We start from the raw sequence: 25,086 nt of genomic DNA on the forward strand, positions 1-25,086 counted from the left end.
GGGGGGGGGTGACTCACTTGGCCAGTTCCAATCATCTTAACTTGCTGCTGCATGGGTGGTCTGTCTTTTGGTTTTGAAAAGATGGCAGCTATGCACAGGACAATGATTTATGAGGGTTGACCTGATGGCTTATTTTTTTTTATTGGTGGTTGGCGGGTGCTCTTGTGTGGTTTGCTTCTTCTTTCCCATCAAACATCTATCGACTTTATCTCTCTCCCCTCCTTCTTTTTTTGTGTTTGTTGCTCTCTTGTAACACATCTCTAATCTTCGGCACTTATATGACCGTATTGTGTTTCAAGTGCTGTATAACTCTTATACGAAAACTATATTTTGTTGTCGTGTGCCCTCAGGACTGGTGGCGGGGGCGTCTGCTGAGAGACTTCATCCACAAGAGGGACATCAACACAGTCAATGGATGTATCGCTATGTACTCCATGGATGAGCCGACCGACACCTCAGGTGAGACTGTCTTTCTGTGTGTGTGTGTGTGTGTGTGTGTGTGTGTGTGTGTGTGTGTGTGTGTGTGTGTGTGTGTGTGTGTGTGTGTGAGGGACATCAACATGGTCAACGGGTGTATCGCTATGTACTCTATGGATGAGCCGACTGATACCTCAGGTGAGACAGTTTTTCTGTCTGTCTCTGTGTGTGTCTGTGTGTGTGTGTGTGTGTGCGTGCGTGTGTGTGTGTGTGTGTGAGGGACATCAACACAGTCAACGGGTGTATCGCTATGTATTCCATGGATGAGCCGACCGATACCTCGTGTGTGTGGGGGAGGGGGGGGGGGCATCAACACAGTCAACGGGTGTATTGCTTTCCTCTCCGTTGTTTCTGTCTGTCTGTCTGTCTGTCAGTCTGACTTTTTCCAGCACTAAGTGACCCTTAGTATGTCGATGTGCTCCTTTTTTCTCAAACAAAACAAAACCAAACAAAGCGTTTCTCTATGTGTTTCCTTTTCCTCTGTTGCAGACACGGTGACCAGTTCTCACAGCGCCAACCCCAAGGAGAGCTCCAAATACTTCTATGCCAGGATCAGGTAACTAGCTCGTCTCCTTCTTTCCCTTCAAACATCTCACGTTTTTGTATTTGTTACTCTCTTGTAACATCTCAAATCTCCGGCACTTACTCAACCTTATTGTGTTGCAAGTGCTGTAAAACTCTTACTAAAACTAAACGTATGAAAAAAAATTTTTGTGGGTGGTTGGCGGGTGCTCTAGTTTGGTATGTTCCTTCTTTCCTATCAAACATCTGTCATCCTTATTTCCCCTCCTTCTTTTTTGTGTATGTTACTCTCTTGTAACACTTCTAATCTTCGGCAATTACATGACCTTATTTTGTTGCAAGTGCCGTAAAACATTACTAAAACAAAAAAAAAAAACTTTTTTGTGTTTGTTACTCTCTTGTAACATCTAAAATCTCTGGTACTTACACAACCTTATTGTGTTGTTGCAAGTGCTGTAAAACTCTTACTAAAACTAAACGTATAATGAAAGTAATTTTGGATCTCCTCCTCCAGGCGTTTCCGCAAGCTGGGAGCGGGCTTCAACATCCAGAACGTGGTGTCCTTCTGCCCGTTCATGATGATGATCACCTACAAGGAGATGCAGGAGAGTGAGGAGGAGGCCGGGGTACCCAAGAAAGGGATGATGCTCTACTGTCACCCGCTGGTGTCTGCTTACGAAGGTAGGCTGAGCTGCCCTTAAGTTTTATGAGCCCTGTAAGAGGAAAAGATAGTAGGAATATGAGCCCTGTAGAGGAAAAGATGGTAAGAATATGAGCCCTGTAGAGGAAAAGGAGGAAAACATAGTAGGAATGTGATCTCTGTTGAGGAAAAGACGGTCGGAATATGATCCCTGTTGAGGAAAAGATGGTCGGAATATGATCCCTGTTGAGGAAAAGATGGTAGGAATATGATCCCTGTTGAGGAAAAGATGGTAGGAATTGCTTATGAATGTAGGCTGCACTGTCAATAAGTTTTATGAGCCCTGTAGAGGAAGAGATTGTAGGAATCGGTACAAAAATATTTGATTGCGGAAATGGTATTGAAAGGGGATTTGAAAAAGGCATGACAAGACTGGAGTATTCTTATGACGAGGAAAACGGTGTTTAATAGTTTTTAGACGATGCGATTCGTAAATTTTGAGTCCATTGCGTCTGAAGAGTTCCGTCAGGAGTTCTGTTTGCATCCTGTTGGCTCCTGTTTCAAGGCGAGTTTATTTGAGATTTACTTTGTACCATTTTGACAGGCTTAAATGATTTAATGATTCAACAGAAATATTTTCCTTATCTTGTGAGAAGAACGGATTATAGTGCCTGTTGTTTTACTTTTCAATATGTTTTTTTTTTTTTTGGTGAGTTTTCTTGTTTCTGTTTTTAAGGAAATGATAATTGAACTAACGGATTTGTTTTTTGTTTTTATGGAAATGATCATTAAACTTCGACTGATTTGTTTTTTGGTTTTTTGGTTTTATGGAAATGATAATTGATCTTTGACTGATTTTTCGTTGTTGTGTTTTTGTTTTCATTTTGTAATCAGTTGGGAAGCGTCTTCCAGTTTTGTTTTTGTTTTTAAGGAAATGATAATTGAACTTTGACTGATTTGTTTTTTGGTGTGTTTTTTTTTTCCTTTTGTGATCAGTTGGGAAGCCTCTTCCAGACCAGAGAACCTTCAGCCTGAGACATTCTCTGCACTGCAACTACACATATGTCCACCCCAAGTGAGTATTGTTATCTGTCCTTCTTACTTTCTTTCTTTTCGCTCATTTTTTTGACTCGATGGAGGCGTGAAATGCTTACAATTACTTTGTTAAAAATGTCTTTTTGAAACTAATTTGCAATTGATGTACACAAAAATGGGAAGATATGGAATAACATCAAGAGGCTAGCCCAGGATAAAGGTGGAAAGTGTGTTTGTGGGCTGTTCCCTGTTGCAGGGCAGAAAGGCAATGATGATGAATTTGCTATGTCCTGACAGTGGGTGGTTGGCGGGCGCTCTGCTGTGGTTTGTTACTACTTACCTATCGAACCTCTTGTAGCACCTCTAATCTTCTGGCGCTCATATGACTTTATTGTGTTTCCCTTGGCGCTCATATGACTTTATTGTGTTGCAAGTGCCGTGAAACCTCCACTAAAACAAAACAATTCTGTGTGTCATGGTTGCAAAAGATGTGTCTGAACCGGAATATTTTCTTCTCTCCCTCCCTCCCCAGTGCTGTTCGGCTGCTAGGGTTCCTGCCTCAAGACTTCAACGGGATGTCCATCTTTGATCTCTACCACCCGGACGACTATCAGCAGCTGTTGGACATTCACAAGAAAAGTAAGGATTTTTTGTCGGTGTCTTGTTTGTTTGCTTGTCTGTCTGTCTGTCTGTCTGTCTGTCTGTCTGTCTGTCTGTCTGTCTGTCTGTCTGTCTGTCTGTCTGTCTGTCTCTCTGTCTGTCTCTCTGTCTGTCTCTCTGTCTGTCTGTCTCTCTCTCTCTCTCTCTCTCTCTCTCTCTCTCTCTCTCTCTCTCTCTCTCTCTCTCTCTCTCTCTCTCCCTCTCCCTCCCCCTCCCTCCCCCTCCCTCCCCCCTCCTTTTTTAAATATTTGTTACCCTCTTGTAACACCTCTAATTTTCAGCACTTATACGACCTTATTGTGTTGCAAGTGCCATAAAACTCTTACTAAAACTAAAACTAAACTGTTTTTGCTTTCTCCCAGTTCTCCTGTCCATGGGCCAGCCGTTCAAGAGCGGAGGCATGCGTCTGAAGACGAGGAACGGATGCTACGTGGAGGTGGAGACGGAGTGGTCAAGCTTCATCAACCCCTGGTCCATGAGGCTGGAGTTCATCATCGGACAACACAAAGTCATCACGTCAGTTGATTTTCCTTTCTTTTTCCTCTCCCTTTTCTTTCGTGGGAGGTTCGGTAACCCAAATTTTCCCAGGGGGATAAAAAAAAAAAAAAATGGTGAAATGGTATTTGTTTAACGCCCCTATCAACACTATTAGGTTATTTAAGGGGCGGGACCTCTGAGTTTAACTAAATTCATATAAAGTGTCTTTCCCAAGGACACAAACCTCGGACTAAGCTGAGGCTCGAACCCCCGAACTGGCTGTCTCACGATTATCAGTCCGGTAGCCTAACCACTAGGCTACTGACACCACACGGGGATCAATAAATGTAATTTATTATTTTAAAAGATTTATTAGCTGTGGTGACATACGCATGAACATGTATGCTCAGGTTTTCACATGATATTTGCTTCTCTTTTTTTGTTGTTGACTCAAACAATTTTTTTGGTTTGTTTTCAGTGGCCCGTCCAGACCAGACCTGTTTGAGGACTTGCAGAACAAGCAAGAGAAGTTTGAGCTGTCGCCCGATCTGAAGAAGGTTCAGGAGAAGATACTGGAGGTCTTGAAAAAGGTGAGGGGTCGCGTCACTGGCGAGCAGCGCAGTCATGTCCTAACTCTTCTCTCTTTATTCATCTTTTCTACCAAACCCCTGGGGCGGTGTTACTGACTGAAGTGTCTTTAGACCATTCCCAAGGGGGGAACATTAACTTGTTCTTATGCACAGTAGATTGCAAATGGGCTGATTCATCAATGTCATGCTCATAACTGTGCCTGAACAGCAACAGGGAACTGCTGCTTTTTCTTTCCTAATCCTATCGTCCTTTTTTCAGTAGTTAACTGAATGACTTGTATTACCCATAATATTATAGTTAGTGTAAAGCGCACAGAGCTAGCTGTGGGTGGTTGGCGGGTGCTCTGGTGTGGTTTGCTTCTTCTTTCCTATCAGGCATCTATCATCCTTATCTCCCCTTCTTTTTTGTGTTTGTTACTCTCTTGTAACACCTCTAATCTTCTGCACTATATGACTTTATTGTGTTGCAAGTGCCGTAAAACTCTTACTGACACAAAAGCACAGAGCTAGCTGACAGGCGAGAATGCACCCTACAAGCACCATTTATTCTTAATGTAAGAATGTTTTTTGTAAGTGTTTTACGGTGCGGGCAACTGCGTAATGTAAGAATGTAAGTTCATCAATGGTTTTTTTTGTCTCCCTCATTTTCCAGCCCATACAAGGCGTCTTCACAGAACCGGCCCCTGTGGCAGCAAAGATTGTCAAAGATCAAAGTAAGTGACGCCACTCGCAGAAGTCTTTGGGAGAGATCCTTGTGTACTCAGGATTGTGTCTTCCGTGTATATAATAATAATAACAATAATGTAAAAAAATTTTTTAATGATCATCATAATAATAATGTAAAAAAAGTTTTTTAATGATCATAATAATAATAGATAGCATTTATATAGTGCTCTAACCCATATTAGTATAAGCTCTATGAAGATGTTCCCTTTTCTTTCTGTGAAACAAAACAAACCCATTTCTCTGTTGGTTTCATAATTCATAATTTACAACCTTACAATGTGGATGGTTGGCGGGTGCTCCTGTGTGGTTTGCTCTTTCGTTCCTATTAAACATCTATCGTCCGTGTCTCCCCTCCTTCTTTTTTGTGTATATTCCTCTCTTCTGACACCTCTATTCTTCAGCACTTCTATGACCTTATTGTGTTGCACATGCCTGCCATTAAAAATCCATACATCATCTGCAGGTGCCCCCGGTCCGATGGTGGCCCCCGCGCAGACACAGGCGAGTCGAGAGACGGAAGCTGGCGGGGCGAAAGGAACAGCGGAGAAGTCAAAGGTTAGTTGAAAAATGGTGGATGGCACGTGTGGGTGGTTGATGGGTGCCCTGGTGTGGTTCGCTGCTCCTTCTCCTCTATTATCGAACATTTGTTGTCCTGATCTCTCCTCTTTCGTGTGGGTGGTTGGCGGGTGCTCTGGTGTGGTCTGCTCCTTCTTCTCTATTATCAAAGATTTATTGTTGTCCTTATCTCCCCTCCTTCTTTTTTTGTGTTTGTAACTCTCTTGTAACATCTCTTATCTTCGGCACTTGTATGACCTTATTGTATATATAGTGTAGTTAGTAAACTGATATAGGGCGCGCTCATATGACCTTACGCAGTTGCGAGCGCCGTAAAACCCTATACTACTAAAACTGATATAGCTGCTGTTTTCATTTGCTAGTATTACTGAGTAAGGTTATGGGTGGTTGGTGGATGTCCTGGTTTGGCTTACTCTTTGTTTACTATCAAACACTCTTTCTATCATGCTTCAAATTGTTTCACAATGCATTCAGGTCCACTGGGGTAAGAATGTAGAATGTAAAGTGCTCAGAGCTTGCTGTTGAGTGGGAATTTGTATAATAATATGAATGCTATTTTATTATTATTATTATTATTCCTCACCCTGTTTCTTGTGTGTATTTCGTGGGTGGTTGGTGGGTGCTCTGATGTGGTTTGCTCATTCTTTCCTATCAAACATCTATCTTCCTTATAATCTTCCCTCCCTTCTTTTTTGTATTTGTTACTCTCTTGTAACACCTCTAATCTTGGGCACTTATATGACCTTATTGTGTTGCGAGTGCCGTAAAACACATGACTTACTAAAATTAAAACTGAAACTAATAAGAAAACCCAACTATACGTGTTTCCAGGGTAATGAGACGGCTGTGGCAGAGAGCAAGTCGACGGTGATAGACGACAAAGGCATCTCTTCCATCTACAATCAGCTCAACTACTCACACAACATCAAGAGGTGGGGCTTTGTTTTGTTTTGTCTTTTGTCTGGTTTGTCATTTTTATTTTTTGTGGCTTCTTTTGATGGGAATTCTTGGATGTTAACCCTACCTGTACGTCGTGTTTAACTATCGTATCCATACGATGTGGAGAACTCTGTGCCACCACTTTACAAAGAGGAAATTTTCTCCTTATTTGATCTGTCCGCTTTGCATAGCAGTCTGTCCAAATGATTTTTTGAGAAATACTGAAAGTTTCAAAGAGATCTTTGTACTCGAAGTATTAAAAAATGTGAAGAATACAACCCAGGGGATACAAAATGACCCCAGGACATATGGATAGGGTTATTAAAGGTCATCTTCAGTTCATTATGGACGAATTATTATTATTATTACCATCATCATCATCATCATTATTATTATCAGCACTTTTATTATTCTAACTGTATCATAAGTATAGATGTTACAACTGAGCGTTCATGTAAACAATTGCGTCTGTCTGTCTGTGTGCAGGTTTCTGATGAGTCACCCGAAGTCATTCTCCAACCTGTCGGACGAGGACAGCGTGATGACCCGAGATGACAGTGAGGACGGTGAGTGGAAGAAGAATGTGCTGCTCCTTCTTTCCTTTCAGACATCTATTGTCTCCTCCACCTTTTCTTATGTTTCTTACTCTCTTGCAACACCTCTAATCTTCGGCACTTATATGACCTTATTGTGTTGCAAGTGCCGTAAAACTCTTAAGAAAGAGAATAATGTGCCTTGCGCCAGTTTGTTTGTTCCTGCTCGCGAGTGTTTGTCGGCCGTTATAATTAGTGTGGTCTGCTTCCTCTACTTCTGCTTGTTTGACATGTTGCTGTTGAGTCAGAATCTAGATTAAGTGGTTCGTAGGTTCCTACAGTACATTCCTGGAAAGCTGTGCTGATCTGGTCTAGTCCGTTCAGCTTGTACAATAGCTAGTCTGCATAATAATATGCACTCGTATGACCTGATGCAGTTGCAAGTGCCGCAAAACTCTTGCTAAAACAGTCTGCGTAATAATGTTATTGAGTCAGGATCTAGATTTTCCTGCTTAATTGAGTATGTTCGTGGAAAGTTGTGGTGGTGCTGATCTTGTTCAGTCGGTTCAGCTTGTACAAAGAATTGCTGTGCAGCAGTTTGTGTGTTCTGGGAAAACAGTCTCAATAATATGTGTCACGACGTGGTGGGATCAGGCGCTCTTCAATTTTGGGGCGTTTGGGGTTTTGGTATCATCTTAAAGCCTGTCCATTTGCCTTGCTTTTAATGAAAAAAATATCCAGTTATTTTGGATACGAGTCAAGATATTGGCGATTGAAGGAGGTGGGGGTCACCTGGTTTCAGGGGTAAAATTAGTGAGAAAATGGCTTCCAAAGTTTAGTTATTTCCTAAGCTTGAGAGTCCGTGGAAACCTAAAATTTACATCTTTTATGTCTTTAATCACCTTTTTCAGTAAAAATCCGCACAGAAATGTGTTCTGTAATGGGCATGAGAGGTGTTGAGCCAAAAAATAAAAGTCGATAAAAATGTCCAAACCCAGGGAAAAATGCCGGTTTCTTCAGTTTCGTTATTTTGACGAGCGCCTGATTTTACCACGCTGCCTCACGTATTAATAATCTCCCTTGCCTGCAGCAGGTCTGTAGTTTGAGTTTGTAATCACGCGTGGAGAGCTTGGTATTCAGCTCTCTCTCAAACGTGAAATGTCAGGTGGCCGAGGTCCGGTTACCGCAGACGGAATCTGTTACGCATTGGCAAAAACTGGAGGGGTCTTACGAGCGCTTTTTGACCTTTCCAGCGCAGGCCGGTGATTATTATAACCAGAGCTGAAATTGGTGCTACGTAACTCTGGTTAATATGCATACCTCATTACGACCAGCCACCGTGACATTTACCCGGCTCGGTTAATTGTTCATTTTTGTGTCGGGTGTTTGGGAGGTTTCTCTGATACAATTTTTGCTTTTGTGGAGTTATACAACGCTGGGCGGGATACTGGAGCAGAGAACAGATTTTTATTATTATTACTCAGAACGTTAAGCAAGCTATACAGAGTTGTAATTTTGAAAAGTTAGAAGAAGATCTGAATACAGATATGTAGATGTACTAACAGTTTATGTGAGAAAAGCGTTGTGAGGTCACCTATTGTTGATTTCGTGGTTTATTTTGTATTATCACATCAATTGTTCCCGAAGGTGAGTTTTCAGTAGCCTTTATAGTAAATCCATTGTCCTTATCTCTTCTCCTTTTTTATTTTATTTTTATTTTAATTTTTTTGAATGTTCCTTTCCAGTGATTCCTTTAACCTTTAACCTTCGGCACTTATATGACCTAATTGTGTTGCAAGTGCTATAAAACTCCTTTATATTTGGAGAAAAAAAAAGTTTTGATGTGTATGGAGTTGTGAGCTTGTGTTCTATGAGATTTATTTATCCATACATCGCCATCTTTACTGCCTCAGGGTATTTATCCATTAAGATTGATTGAATGATTGATTGATTGTTTGATTGATTTGTTCTGTTTGCGATTATTCCAGAGGCCATCAACGATGAAGAGGAGATGCCTCTTGAGATCCCAGTGGTGAAACCTCCCAGCTGTGGTAGTTCTACTCAGGTGAGAGAGAGAGAGAGAGAGAGAGAGGGGGGGGGATGGAGAGGGAGAGAGAGGGATGGAGAGGGGGAGAAAGAGAGAGAGAGAAAGAGAGAGAGATATATTCCTTCCTTGCTTTGCTTGAGGACCCGGTGCGCCTTCAGCAATTTGTTCCTATATTCACTGCTGAGAGTAAGACTCTGCTACCATACAGTTATGTGAAGTGAAGTATACTGAGTTTTACACTAAGTAGTCAATATGTTTATAGCTAGAGTATTTGGCATTAACAAAATTTTTTTTTTGAAATTTGCTTTCAGTATATATTTTTAATTTCATTTGCTCAATGTTAGAAAATATTTTTACCTTTACTTTCTTTATAAGAAATGTATTATCTACTTGAATACTGTTAATCATAATCAGTACTGAGAAACCAATACTTTTCACAACAGTTGAATGGTGAAGGGAACTGATACTGCTATTTTACTTGTACACTGTGGATTGATAACAACACAACAACGACCTGTACAATAACTAAAACTAAAGCTACTTCCTTTTGTTTCTGAGGCAAAAGTCGTTCTACCCTGCTGTAAATCATATTCCATATTTTCAAGTTCCTGACAAGAGGTATCTTTAGTCCGCTGCTAATGGTGCTCGTATGACCTTTTGCAGTTGCGAGTGCCGTAAAACCTCTACTAAAACTACTAAACAACTCTGCTGCAGAGAAGTGGCTTTCAGTCTCTGGGAAGAGAGGCGTTCATTAGAGGCAAAAGGACTACCCACTTTGTTTTCCTTGGCTTCGCTGGTTTTTAGGCCCAGAGTAGGAAAAAAAGTTGTGCAAACAACAAATGTATTGCAGTTTGAAGATATAATTTCTTAAAATACTCTCAGCTAGCTCATTATTATCTCAAAACCCAAAAACGAGAAATGGTATGTATGATATAAGCAGAAAATGCTAGCAGGATGGAAAGGGGAAGTGTGAGACGATAAAAAGAAAATGACTCACGACCCCCTGATGGGCTTGCGTATGTTTGTTTGCCGCATAGCTAAGAAATTACCAGCATTACTGGTGGCATGTTGTGTTTTTTTCACACTCCCTCCTTTTGATCTGAACGAGTCCTCGCCCTGTCCCCCCCCCCCCCCCACACACACACAGACACACACACACACACACACACACATGCACACACTCCCCCCACACACCCTGTCTTTACTCACCATGGGTTATCGCTGTTTATATCGCAGACACACACACACAAACACTCACACACACTCACACACGCACCCTGTCATTACTCCCCCCACCCTGTCATTACTCACCGTGGGTTGTCGCTGTTTATCGCCGCAGGTCCACGTCTCGGAACAAGGTCACGGGGAGGAGATGTTGAGCCCGCCGACCTTCGGGGACGAGGCGATGCCTCCACGCGAGGCGCCCGCCGACAACATCCACTTCCTAACGGAGGAGACGCTGAAGAAACACACCAAGATACAGGAGAGACTCTATCTGCAGCGCATCTCGGAGGAACAGCCCATGCTGTTGAACATGCGCCGGATCAAGGTAGGGGAAGAATAGATTAGGTAGAATAGAAGTATTAGATTGATAGAATATAATTAATGTATTAGATTTGTTCAATATCTTTGAACATGCGCAGAATCAAGGTGAGGGAACAATAGGTTAGGTAGAATGGAAATGTGTTAGATTTATTCACGAGCGGGATCAAGATGACTGAAGAACAGGTTAGATGTTGTTGTTGTTTTCAAATCCCTTTAGCTGCGAGCATTTCACTCTTAGCAGAAACAAGTCAGATAAAATAGAAATGTATTGGATTTATTTAAAATCTTTGAACATGCGCGGGATTAAGGTGACAGGGAAGAATAGGTTAGGTAGGATAGAGATGTGTTAGATTTGTTCAAAGTCTTTGAACACGTTAGATAGAATATAAATGTGTTAGATTTGTTCAAAGTCTTTGAATGTGTTAGATAGAATATAAATGTGTTACATTTGTTCAAAATCTTTGAACACGTTAGATAGAATATAAATGTATTAGGTTTGTTCAAAATCTTTGAATGTGTTAGAATATAAATGTATTAGGTTTGTTCAAAATCTTTGAATGTGTTACATAGAATAGAAATGTTTTAGATTTGTTCAAAATCTCTGAACATGCGCCGGATCAAGGTAAGGGAACAATGGGTTAGGTAGGATAAAAATATGTCTAATCTTCAGCACTTATTAGACCGACTTGTGTTGTGAAGTGCCGTAAAACTCTTTGACCAAAACTGGAACTGTGTCTGTGTGTGCATCCACAGAGCTCGAGAAACACGTCGCATCAGAAGCGACCTCGGCCCAGAGAGGCGGGGGAAGAGATGGACACGGCCAAACACCCGTGCACGAAGAGTGGTGTGTTCAGATCCAGGTGAGCGGGGGAACTGGGTGCTGTTTGCTGCTGATGTTGCTGTTGTGGTTGCTGCTACTGTTGTTGTGGAAGCTGTTTAGTTGTTGTTGTTGCTGTTTTGTTGCTGGTGTTCCTGTTGTTGTGGTGGTTGCTGCTGTTTTTGTGTTATTGCTGCTGTCTTGTTGTTGTTGCTGTTGCTGCTACTGGTGTTTTGTTGCTGTTGTTGCTGTTGTTGAAGTTGCTGCTGTTTTGTTGCTGTTGCTGTTTTGTTGCTGGTAAAACACTTGCTGAAACCAAAACTGGATACATACAAGCTCACAAAAACACATGGCATAATTGTCCAAATACACGTACTATGGATACATACAAGCACGCAAAGTGACCCTATGACTGTTTCTATCCCCCCCAGCTCCAACATCTTCATGCAGAGTTTCCCGACAGTCACCTCCACGGACATCACGCCCTCCACGTCGACGGCCAACCCCATCTTCGGCCAGGCAGAGATCGTGGGCCGGCCTCCGTTTGACAGCACCTTCCTGAGCCAGAGCGCGCCGCTGGGCTTCCAGCCTTTCCCCGCTGGGTATCATCAGACAGGTGTGTGTGTGTGTGGGGGGGTGTGTGTGTGTGTGGATGGAGGTGTATTGTGGGAGGGTGTGAGTGTGTGTGTATGTCTGTGAGTGAGTGAGTGAGAGAAAAGAGAGTGTGTTGCAAGTGCTGTAAAATTCTTACTAAAAACTAACCGCCCTCCTCTCCCACGCTCTCAGGAAACCAGCCAGCCGGCATCGCTATCCCCGCCCAGCCCATCCAGCTGATGCCGCGGGCCTCACTGCCGCTGTCGTGCCTGCCCCCGACCTTGGCCCCCATGATCCCCAACCACCCGGGCCTGCTGGACTCTAGTCGCGCCGGCCCCGACCAGAACATTCAGTGGCCGTACTACCCGCAGACCGGTGAGCTGAGCACGACTTCTGGAAAATTGTTTTGACAATGATAGTGACAATCTTTATTAATCTCGCTGGGAGAAATTTGTCTTGGTCGTCGTTAATAATAGCAGTAGACGTTACAAAGGTTAGGTGCACTCACGCATACTCACAGCAAGATAGGACATTAGTAAATTCATGACAACCTGCTCTGTAAAATATTCTCTCTCTCTCTCTCTCTTGTTGACCTTGTGCAGTTTTGCGAGCGCTGTAAAACTCTTACGAAAATAAAAACGATGATGTGTTACATTTACGAAAACAAAAATAAAAATGTGTTCCTCTTATTAAAACAAAAATAAAAATGTGTTCCTCTTATTAAAACATAAACGGAAAGGTGTGTTTGTGGTTTTTGTGTCTCTTCCTCTCTGCTCTTGTCCGGGGTTGAATTGAAATGTTCATTTTATGTTTACTTTTTCCCAGCACTAAATAACCATTATTGTGTCGATGTGCTGCTTCTCTTTAGTCAAACTCAAACAAAGCAAGTGCCGTAAAACTCTTACTAAAACTAAAACAAACCTGTTCCCCCCCCCCCCCCCCCCCCCCCCCAGGCTACACACTGCTGCCCCAGGTGATGGCGGGATTCTACCGGCCGCTGCTGCAGCCCGTGCAGGTCCAGGCCATGACCCCACAGCCCGGCGCGTTTATGAAGGCTGGAAACGCCGTAAAACTCGTCACAGATCAGGTGCCGGTGAAGGACACACAAGGGGAACAGGTGAGGAGAAAAATGTTTCTTATTCTTTGTTCACTGTCTCTTGGGCTGAGAAATGTTTTATTCTTTGTTCACTGTCTCTTGGGCTTAGAAATGTTTCTTATTCTTTGTTCACTGTCTCTTGGGCTTAGAAATGTTTCTTATTCTTTGTTCACTGTCTTTTGGGCTTAGAAATGTTTCTTATTCTTTGTTCACTGTCTCTTGGGCTGAGAAATGTTTCTTATTCTTTGTTCACTGTCTCTTGGGCTTAGAAATGTTTCTTATTCTTTGTTCACTGTCTCTTGGGCTTAGAAATGTTTCTTATTCTTTGTTCACTGTCTTTTGGGCTTAGAAATGTTTCTTATTCTTTGTTCACTGTCTCTTGGGCTGAGAAATGTTTCTTATTCTTTGTTCACTGTCTCTTGGGCTGAGAAATGTTTCTTATTCTTTGTTCACTGTCTTTTGGGCTGAGAAATGTTTCTTATTCTTTGTTCATTTCTTTTGGGCTGAGAAATGTTTCTTATTCTTTGTTCATTTCTTTTGGGCTGAGAAATGTTTCTTATTCTTTGTTCATTTCTTTTGGGCTGAGAAATGTTTCTTATTCTTTGTTCACTGTCTCTTGGGCTGAGAAATGTTTCTTATTCTTTGTTCATTTCTTTTGGGCTGAGAAATGTTTCTTATTCTTTGTTCACCGTCTTTTGGGCTGAGAAATGTTTCTTATTCTTTGTTCACCGTCTTTTGGGCTTGTTTTTCTGGTGCCGGTGAAAGATATAAGGGGATCAGGTGATGATAGAAACGCTTTTTATTTAGTTCGCTGTCAGTCACCAGATGATAGAAATGTTTCTGTGGGTGGTTGTTGGGTGCTCTGGTGTGGTTTGCTTCTTCTTTCCTATCAAACATCTGTGGTCCTTATCTCCCCTTCTTCTTTTTTGTGTTTTACTCTTTTGTAACAATCTGCTTGCGCTCATATGACCTTATGCAGTTGCGAGCGCCGCAAAACGTCTTCTAAAACTAGAACTCTAATCTTCGGCATTTATATGACTTTGTTGTGTTGCAAGTGCCGTAAAACTCTAACTAAAACAAAACTAAAACTCGCATTGTCTGTCCCACACATTTCAGCCGGCCAAAAAGAGCAAGATGGACCCTGCCAAGAACTCTGAGCTCGACAACCCGTCCTCTTCTGTGGAGGACACAGCATCCTCTATCTTGTATCTGTTGGACGCTGACAGCTCCACTTTTGAGGTGAGGGTTTGTGTGTGTGTGTGTGTATGTGTGGAAGACACAGCATCCTCTATCTTGTATCTGTTGGACGCTGACAGCTCCACTTTTGAGGTGAGGGTTTGTGTGTGTGTGTGTGTGAGTGTGTGTGTGTGTGGGGAAGACACGGCTTCGTCTATCCTGTACTTGTTGGAGGCAGACAGTTCTACGTTTGAGGTGAGTGTGTGTGGGGGTGTGTGGGTAGGTGTGTGGGGGTGTGTGTGCGTACATGGAGAGGGGAGGGTGTGTGTGTGGAGGTGGAGAGAGATGGGAGTCTGGGTGTGTCGGGGTAACACATGACCGAACTGTGTTGCAAACGCTGTAAAAATACTCTGGACTAAAACTCTGAACCATGTCGCCAGCAGGACTCTGACAACAGGACAGGCCCAGGAGCGGCTGCCGCTGCCATGCCGAGAATGCAGAACAAACGGTCCAACGAGCCGCCGTGGCTGCGTGGAGTCAAGTGGAACAATGACGTTAAGATGAGGTTTGTATAACATGTCTGGGATTGTCGTTTTTACAGTTTTCTCTCTCTCTCTTTCTCTCTCTCTGTTATCAAGATGAGGTTTGTACAACATGTCTGGGATTGTCGTTTTTACAGTTTTCTCTCTCTCTCTCTGTCATCAAGATGAGGTTTTGTATAAAATGTCTGGTTGTCGTTTTTCCTTTTTTTTCTCTTTCTCACTGGTGTTCTTTCTTTCTCTCTCTCTGTCGCTCTCTTTCTTCCTCTTTCTCTTTCTCGTTTTTTTGCTGTGGGTGGTTGGCAGGTGCTCTGGTGCGGTTTGCTCCTTCTTTCCTATCAGACAACTATCGTCTTTATCTCCCCTCCTTCTTTTTTTCTGTTTGTTACTCTCTTGTAACACCTCTAATCTTCTTCACTTGCATGACCTATGTGTGTTGTAACTACCGTTAAACTCTTACTAAAACAAAAAAACAGCTCTAATCTTCGTCACTTATATGACCTAGGCGTCGGTGGCCTAGTGGTTAGGCTCTCGGACTCGCAACCGTAAGGTCGTGGGTTCGAATCCCGTCAGGGGCCCGACATTGTGTCCTTGGGAAAGGCACTTTTCACAAATTTTCCTCACTTCACCCAGGTGGAAATGGGTACCCAGCTATAGACAGTGAAAGATCTTGTCAGTTTGATAGTGTTTGAGCGCGTGAAATCCGCAGCTTGCACTGTATGCTTCCTCGGAAGCTGAGAATGTTTCTGAGTGTTCTCAGAGGGGCTGCTGGGGTAATAATAGTTGTAAAGCACATAGAGCATGCTCTTGAGCCTGGATATGCGCTATATAAATGCAATTATAATTATTATTACCTATTTGTATTCCAAGTGTTGTAAAAGTCTTACTTAAAAAAAAACCTAAACAGAAATGTTTTTGCCCACTTCCTTCCAGGTACACGTTGCCCCAGCGTAAGCTGTACACAGTGTTGAAGATGGACGACAAGATGCTTAAGAAGGCCAGTCAAGGCGACCTGGTTCAGGCTAGCCTGGAGCAGCTCATGGAGGATATTTCAATGCCCGATCACGAGAATGCTATTGTAAGTACTACACTGTCGTAAGCTGACGAAACTCTTTTTTTCCCCCCCATTTTGGCACCAAATTTTTTTGTTTGCTAAATTGGAACCCAGGTCTCGTACTTTAAGAAATGTGTTGGATGTGCTTCTGTTTTGAGATTCACAGTAGAATTATTGTTTGCTGTTGTTTCCAGAATTATAGTTTATCGTTGTCTCAAGAATTTGTGAATATGTTTGTCTCTATAATTAAGAGTTTATCATTGCCTTTCCTATCAAACATATTGTCTTTATCTCTGCTGCTTCTCTTTTGTGTATGTTACTCTCTCTTTTAACACCTCTAATCTTCAGCACTCTTTGACCTTATTGTGTGGCTAGTGCCGTTATATGTCGGATGTGCTTCTGTTTTGAGATTCACTGTAGAATTATCGTTTATTAATGTCACTAGAATTATTGTTGTGGGAGGTTGACGGGTGCTCTGGTGTGGTCTGCTCCTTCTTTCCTATCAAACATCTATATCGTCTTTATCTCCCCTCCTTCTTTTTTGTGTTTGTTACTCCCTTGTAACACCTCTAATCTTGGGCACCTATTTGACCTTATTGTGTTTCAAGTGCTGTAAAACTGTCACGAAAAAAGAAAGAATGATTGTTTATCGTTGTTTTGCTCCAGGATGAGGAGGCGGACTATCAGTTCTACCCGGGCGACGAGCCGCTGGATGAACTGGACATGCTGAGCGACGCAAAGATCCAGGAGGCGGTGATCACCGGACCCTGCATGGACATGAACGAGGAGGAGGGGGCGGTGGGCGGGGGAGGGGACGACGGGGGAGGCGGTGGTGGCGGGGGACGACACGAAGACGTCCTCTGGAGCCTGGGCACCTGCGAGCACGACGAGGACAACTACGACACGCCCGTCAACTCGCACTCGGAGGACGAGAAGGCCCCGCCCACCCCGACGCAGGCGGACGCCAATGCAGGGAAGACGGAAGGCAAGAGGGACGAGAGCCCCAACTCGAGTAGTGGCAGTAGTAAGGTGAGACGGATACTCTTGTGGACGCGCTCTTGACGTACTTGTCCTCATCCCATGAACTTGTTCTCGTTTTTGGGGGGGGGGGTTTTTTGTTGTTGTTGTCTTTTTTTTTTGGGTGTTAAGTTCCATATGGTCGCTTTTAAGGACAAGCGGGCTAACCCAGATTTAGGGGGTTTTCAGAAATCTTGACCTACACCAAAAGTGGGCATTGCTCTACCTATTGGAGAAGTTTGGTTTCATTGGTGTGTATATTTGTTTGGTTATAGAGAAAACTCTCCTTGTCTTTTAAAGAAACTGAACAAGGGTCCAAAAACTTTACCTTCGTTTTTTCTCAAAACAGCATTTTTGGGGATAGCCCCCTTGTGCTTAAAAGCGACCATGTATCAGTGGGTGGTGAAGGGCGCCACTGGTAGGTCCTACTTCTTTATTTTCCCTCTGTTTTTTCTGTCTGTCTGTCTGTCTGACTTTTTCCCAGCACTAAATGACCATTATTGTGGCAATGTGCTTCTCTTTAGACAAACAAACAAATACCATTTATCACTGTTTTTTTCGCATCCAGAAAAATAACTGTGCGAAATTCTGACAAAGCTTTTATCTTTTCTTTCTTTCCTGAACAGACAACACAAAAGCTAATAAAAAGACAGTTTCTTTTTATCCAGAAAAATAAGTAGATATGTAAAATTCTGACAAAGTTTTTACCTTTTCTTTCATTCCGGAACAGGCGACAGAGGGAGGCGAGATGGTTTCCATGGAGACAGTGTTCATGAGCAACAGCCAATCGGCGAGCGGCGGTTCTCTGGCCAAGCGAGGCGGCAGTCCCAAAGATTGCTCCCTGAGCGGGGACGAGGGAAGCAGCGGCAGCGACGGCGGCCAAAAGGGAGAGATGGAGGACTCGCAGTCCAACTGCTCCAAGGTCTCCAGCGATATGACACCCAGCGACGACCGCAGCAACGAAGAGGCCGGCAGCTCCCTGAAGGAGTCGGACGCCTCCATGAAGCACCTCAAAGACGTGTCGTCCGTCGCTTCGTCCAACTCCTCGAACGAGACCCCGGAGATTGGCGAGGCTGGCGGCGCGGCGCCCGTGCGCGACATCGAAGAGATCTTCAAGAAACTGTTTGTCCCGCTGAAGGTGCGGGTCCGGGAGAAGCTGAACATGCCCAAGGAGCCTTACTGGCTGGTGGAGGCGCACCTGAGCCAGCGCGTGGCCATGACCTACAAACTGCCCTCGCTACAGCTGGAGGACGTGCTGAGCGAGGACAAGAAGAAGATGTCGGATCTGGTGCAGTCGGCGACGGTGAAACAGCAGCTGCTGCAGCTGCTCAACGAGGTGGACATCAAGTCTGCGTCGGTGGTGGGCACCTCCCTGTCCTTCTCCTCCCCCGTGGCCTCCTCCTCCTCCTCCTACCAGAACCATCCTGTCATGTCGTTCACAGTCACCGAGCCAACGACCAGTGTCGCCATGGAAACGGTGCCGGCGGCGAGAGAGTCGCTCTCCGCTGGGTCGTCGCCACCCAGTAAGGAGACGACGACTCCGCTGCACTCAATGGAGGACAAGGTCGCCGGTGCGGAGCACGTGGGCTCTCCGTCGTCGGGTCTGGGTTTAGGGCTGGAGTCGGTGAAAGAAGAGGAGGAGGAGAAGAAGCTGGGCAAAGACTGTGCTAGTAAGATGGAGAGCAGCTGTGATCAGGGCAAGGTGGAGGCAGAGAAGAAGCTCTCTAGCCTCCTCTCTCAGGACGGGACAGCGATGAGTGTGTCCAACGAGAGCCTGAAGGCCCTGAGTGTGGAGATGGGCAGTGCGGAGCCGTCTATTGCTAAATCGTCTCTGTGCGAGGAGACGGCTCACCTCACACTGGCCAAGTCCTCGTCTTTTCTCTCGCTCGACAGCATGTCCAACTCTCCGCAGGCGCCCATCTACCACACGACCAGACTCGTGAAGGGCCGGAGGCATGCCACTTCCTCCGACACTAACACGGACCCCATCGCGGACGAGTCGCAGTTCAATTCCTCAGCTCAAAGTCGGTCTTCTTCGTCGATCGGAGTTCCGGTACACAGACCCTCGAGGGCTGGCCATTCCCAGGCAAGGACAGACGCTTACCTTAAGGAGTACCTGCAGGCCATGGAGACTTCTTCTGTGTCCGGACAAAATCTCGAGGACGTGATCATGAACAAAATATTTGTGCCAAAGGACAGTTCGGAGGTTAAAGACATGATGAACGATTTCCACTCCCCGCAGTAGTCGACAGTTTCAGTTCCATGGAGCGATAATAATTTTGTTGAGGATTGGGTGGTTGGGTGTTCCTTGTTTGCGATACAAGTGTCCCACCTGATTATGTCCCCTCATCGGAGCTTGAACTAGTGCCCTCTGGGAGTTGTTTTGCCCAAAGAGAGGCAGAAAACATGTGCTGATTGGTCAGATGATATTTGAGGGTTGGGCGTCCGTTCAGAAGGTACCTGTGCCCTGACTGCGGCAGCGGTCGCCCTCCCGTCGAGAGTGTGCTCGACTGTCCGTTGTAGACGTGGCTCCGCAGTGTGGAGGGCAGGACCTGGGCAGAAAGGGTACCGGTGCTCGATGCATGAGCATAGCGGCAAGTGGGAAGTTTCCCGCCTTTGATCAGGTGGTCAAGGTGTGGCGAAATCCGATCTTGTGATCGGTGACTGACGAGATGACATGGTGATCAGCGGCAGGGAGTGTGCGTCGTACTGAAATCCTCGTGTGGATTATATTCTTTCCAGCATCACAAATGGGTAACTGGTGCCCGGTAGATCTGCATTTGGAAGGAGGATATCGTTGAAGGAGGATATCGTCGCAGGTAATTCGCCGTGAAGTGTTTTGTCGATGTGACATACCTAGGTGGTAGTTCCTGTCCTCAAAGATCGGCGGTACGCACGATTGGTGGTACGCACGATTGGTGGTACTTGACGAGGAGTGGAGGATGGGATGTGGAACAGATGGCGCCGGCTGTGATGTTCCTTTCTTCATTACTGCAGCCTCTCCGCTCTTGGTATGGCACTATGATATGACGACGTCTGGCTAATACTAACGGGGAAGTGGCCAGATTTAGGGGAGGTGTCTGTTTGGAGAAGCAGCATATAGATCTGTGACACACCGTTGTTAGGAAAATTTCCTGTCCCAAATATCTGGGATCCTCGAGACACCCCCCTTTTTGTACCTTGTCAGACAAGAGTGATAATACACAGCATATGTCTTTGGCAATAATCCAGCAGATCTCCCCCCCCCCCCCCCCCCCCCCCCAGATATTGCTTGATGTTGTTTGTACCCCTGTACATTTCCATCTCTCTCAGATTGAGAGCCCAAAGTACGGCTGTGTGGTGTATACGTGGGGTCCACATTGTGCTTCCTAGAGTGGAAAAGTTCCATCTGCATTGTGCTGAAATGTGTAGGCTCTCGCACTCGTAACCGTACGGTCGTGGGTTTGAATCACGGCAGGGGCTCGACGTTGTGTATGCTTCCCCGGGGAGCCCAGAATGTTTCCGAGTTTTTGTTGGGTCTGCTGGGGTAATGGTAATAATATCGTGTCAATCGCATCTATAGAGCTTGCTGCTGAGCAGGGGTATGCGCTTTACAAATGCTATTTATTATCGTTAAATGTATAGTCGGATAGTTCGTCTTACATGAATCGAGTCCCAGCTGTGTCGTGCGAGCTTTGTAAAGAAAGTTGTTTGTTTTAGACAGGTCAACGTTGTGGTCAGTATAATTCATTATAATATTAAACCACACGTGGTTGGAGAGGGAAGAAAGGTGTTTGTCTAAGTCTTGGACAGGTGGCTATTTAAAGCAGGCTCAACTATATTCTGGTAAAGTTGTTGTGCGCTCACATATAACCTCATGCAGTTGCGAGCGCACCAAAACACTTGAACAAAAAAAAATTTGTTCTACTCAAATTTTTTTATTTTTTAGCTCAAGTAGCTGGGATCAAGGCGTTTGGCAACTGGTAGAGACCGTTAATTTGATTTCGATATAATGTGGCTACCGTGCTAAATGCTGCTATATATGCTGTATATGTTCACTGCAGAAATAGTGAGTGAGTAGAATTTACAGGCAGGACCAGAGAGTTAGTACAAGGTATTGTGCGCCTTTTCGGTTCTTCATGGTGAGGATTCACCGTATAAATCTCGATATCTTGATTCCTGAAATTATTTGCATTTTGAACTAGGCCTATCTATAAGGATGTAGAATCAGCAAATTCTGAGTGCCTGGTTGCTTGTACGTGCATTTTCATGGGGTGCAAAAAGCTTAGACTTTTTTCTTGGAGCCAATTACCACCCCTGAGTCAATAAATCTCTTGTTGTAACTTTCTGGCTTGTCAGATGGAACGTTTTCACTCTAGGGGGCCCTCAACATGCCATTATGACGTGACGATAACTATTTTTAACCCTGGAAGTCAGAGCATTGCTATTTTGTATGGAGCTGTAGGCTTATTTTGTATGTATGTATGTATTGAATTGTCCACATTGTACAAAGGAAGAATAAGTATTGCAGCTTTTTATTGTTTTTGTTATACTCTGTTGTTTTGGTTGGTTTATCTGTTTTACGAAAATCTTCTATGTATATATATTGGAGGTTGTCATAGTTCATTCGTTCCACTGACATTCTGTCCCTTCATATAATTTATTATTATTATTATTATTATTTTTATTATAATTATGTGTTATTATTATTATTTTTATTATAATTATAAGTGTTATTATTATTATTATTATTATTTTTATTATAATTATAAGTGTTATTATTATTATAAGTATAATTATTATAATTATTATTGTGATTATTATGATTATTATTATTGTGTGTACAGATTATGAAGCATTTTGTATTTTATCATCCCTAGATTCTTTCTATTATTCTTTTAAAAGCAATGGTAAATCAGTGTAGAAATGGAAGGAACCAAGACGTTCCTCCCAGTCCCCGTGTTGTCGCAAGACGTCGGCGGGTCTTGTCGTGTACGCCTCGTTCATCGCGTGTTGTTGTCGAAAGCGCTGTTGTTTCCTGGTCGACGTGATGACGATGCAATGATGCTTTCTCTTTTCTTGTTTACTGCTAAAAAAAAGATTGGGGGGGGGGGAGAGAGTATGGTTTTATTTGTCCCCACTTTAAGTTAAGTTCTAATTTAACTATAGTAGTAGTAGTAGTAGTAGTCCTAGGTGACAGCAGTGACCTGTATTAAAGAGTATGATAGTTTAATTATACATACTGCGTTGAACTTGTTGTCAAGTAGTATGATAGTTTAATTATACATACCTCATTGAGCTTGCTGTCGAGTGGGGCATGCACTATACATATATATGCTATTTTTTATTATTGTAGTAGTCGAAGACGACAGCAATGACAATGTTTTAAAGAGCCTGTGGGATTTTTTTTAAGGTACAAGTGGCCACCGGCTAATTGGCATGGCATAAAAAATATTATGGGGGTGGTTGCTGCTTCTCTGTGAAATGATTGTGTTCAAGAAACATTGGTTATAGTTATAGGTTTGAAGATTGTCGGGTCCACTCGATTCTAATACCCGACTAAAGTGGGTCAGGATGGAAAGCCTTGGATTGTGCAGAACCGTGGCTGACAGGGCTGAGGTGGACAGAAGGAATGGGGGTGGGTGTTTAAACAGTATCGTAATGTACAATTTTGTAGGCATTTTAAACTTTACTATAGGAAGGAACCGCTGCAAGTTGTTACATGTATTATTACTATCATATCGTGTATTCATCATTAATGTTGGGCATGTGCAATATTCATTTTGCCTGCAGAAAAAAAAGTACTGTGCCAAACAAAAAGTCATTCAAAATTTTGGATAAAGGAAATATTCAGAGGTGCCAGATTTATAATAATAAATAAATCCAGAAATTCAGATTTCTGACTCTGTCTTGACTTTTCCAGAACTGAAGTCGTTAGTTGAGAACTTGCTGCACTCCAGAACTGAAGTCGTTAGTTGAGAACTTGCTGCACTTTATAAAGAAAGAAGTAGTCTTGACAGGAGGAGATGTATTATTAGACAATTAATTAATGATCTGTACGTTTTGATTCAATTCAGGTGTATTTCCAGCATATTTTTTTTAATAGTCAGTTGGCACCTGAGAATATTGCCATTATCTTGTGAAGATTTTAAGCATCTACTTTATTTTGGGAGGAGAGATTTGGGCCCCTTACAACAGTCTTTGGTGGTGATCTGGGCTTTGGTATCTTTGAGCAGAAGGAAAGATTTGTGCTCTAAATTCACATCATTAGAATCCACCTCTCAGAAAGTGTTTAATCTTTATTATTATATAATATTAGTTTAGTGGACTGGGTAAAAATGTTATTTTCCATTATCATCAACCTTAGAAAAAACAATTAGATCTATTACTGCGTTTTCATTTGAGAAAGTTTATAATGTCTCAACACTATGTATGCGGAATAATTTATGTGTAGAAAATCATTGAATTATTCTCCAGTCTTTTTGAATATCTGAACATTGCTGCAAATGATACTGTTGTTCATCATTAATTATGGAACAGTTCTTCCTTTTCTCCCCTCTATGTGTATCTGAAACTAAAAGGTTGTGGTGCGACATTAGCATTATGAACAAGGAGGTATTTTTATGATCAAGGAGGTATTTTGCTGTATTTGCATTTCAAGTTAGAAGTACAATGTATTTATTGGTGGGGTTTTTTTCGCATCTTTTAGGGTTCAAACACAGTGGATTCACCTTTCCAAACTTTTTGGGGGGGTATCTGCCTCGCCTCCCATTTTTTTGGCGAATGTTAATTTTAATTAACAACAAATGCGCTATAGTGGGTTCGCCTTTCGTCTCTTTCGCTTGACTCCCCCCATACTGCAAAAAAGAAGTGGGGGATCTTCAACTAAGGTCTGCCCTTAAATTTCATTGGCTCCCACTGTACTCATATAGTGGCATTGTTTGCCATCATTTTAGAAATGTTATCAAGGAGAAGTCGATGCAACAGGTTTCATTTGTAGGAAAGATTTTGTAAAAATTGTCATTTCTAAGAATATTATTCACTAAATAATGGTATTTGCAAAAAGTAAGTGCTTCTTGGAGTTCATTGATTCTATCAACCAAACCAATATCAACGTGACATCGTTGTTTTAACTAATGCTGCAACATCAGCTGAGCAGAGCAATAAGAAAAAGATGAGGGGAGGAGGGTGAATCCACTCTGTCGCTTCCGGTACCTTTCCTCACATTTGTTTTAGTTGGTGTGAGGCCGATCCACTGTGTTTCTACCTTTAGTGTCTTGTCTACAGAGTTCAGACAGATTGATAAGAAAGAGTTCATGACTTGAACTAATGAATTTTGATTATTTTTTTCACAATTGAACACAATGAAGATTTAAATTATAGAAAAATTAGGGAGCTCATTTTGCCTAGACTAGTTCTAGTGGATGTAAGTAAATGTGTTGAAAGTTATGGATATTTTCTCCATGGTTTTGTAGAGTGAACTACTTATGTGTGGTGACTGTTATAACATGACGACAAGGTTATAATTGTTAGATTTGTACACAAATGAGGGGAGGAGAATCTTTATATTTTTGTACTGTTTAGTAGATATCTTTCTTTTACCTTTCATGTGATTACAATGTGTGTAGAGACGTATAAGGTGTGCAGATGAGAAAGTACAGTTTTTATCAGATTAATATATATATTCAGTAGGTTATGATGTAAGATTGTGGGTGGTTGGCTCCTACTTTGTAAGACCTTTAATCTGACCATATTGTGTTGCAAGTACCATAACAATATTTCAAAGTGTGATGGAATTAAATAATCTAGATTTGTTGAGTGGGATGGTTTTTACGTCGTAGTACATGACAAATGTGATTAAAGTTATAGATTTTGTTGTGATTTTATGTCTTATTGTAGTAGAGGTATAAGTACATTATGAAGAACCAAGTCAAAGATATCACGTTTATTAACAATATGTTGATGGTTATTCATAGACACACACACACACACACACAGAGAGAGAGAGAGAGAGAGAGAGAGAGAGAGAGAGAGAGAGAGAGAGAGA

General features: G+C 42.9%; 1 protein-coding gene across 1 annotated transcript; it reads left to right on the plus strand.

Moving 5' to 3' along the window:
* Window positions 1–350: 350 nt before the first annotated feature.
* LOC101860455 lies at window positions 351–22,129 on the plus strand (the record flags this gene model as incomplete). Its single annotated transcript, XM_013089531.2, is given in 22 exon segments — window positions 351–459; window positions 967–1,033; window positions 1,514–1,680; window positions 2,636–2,714; window positions 3,207–3,313; window positions 3,697–3,850; window positions 4,290–4,401; window positions 5,054–5,114; window positions 5,591–5,682; window positions 6,535–6,635; window positions 7,129–7,208; window positions 9,164–9,240; window positions 10,562–10,771; window positions 11,521–11,627; window positions 12,016–12,200; window positions 12,371–12,553; window positions 13,132–13,295; window positions 14,391–14,513; window positions 14,894–15,015; window positions 15,923–16,067; window positions 16,710–17,072; window positions 17,791–22,129. Coding segments are annotated over 22 exon segments (4,323 nt in total), but the record flags the coding sequence as incomplete, so codon positions are not given.
* Window positions 22,130–25,086: the final 2,957 nt, after the last annotated feature.

Source organism: Aplysia californica, unplaced genomic scaffold (genome assembly GCF_000002075.1).
Source record: "Aplysia californica isolate F4 #8 unplaced genomic scaffold, AplCal3.0 scaffold00973, whole genome shotgun sequence".
Lineage (NCBI taxonomy): Eukaryota > Metazoa > Mollusca > Gastropoda > Aplysiida > Aplysiidae > Aplysia > Aplysia californica.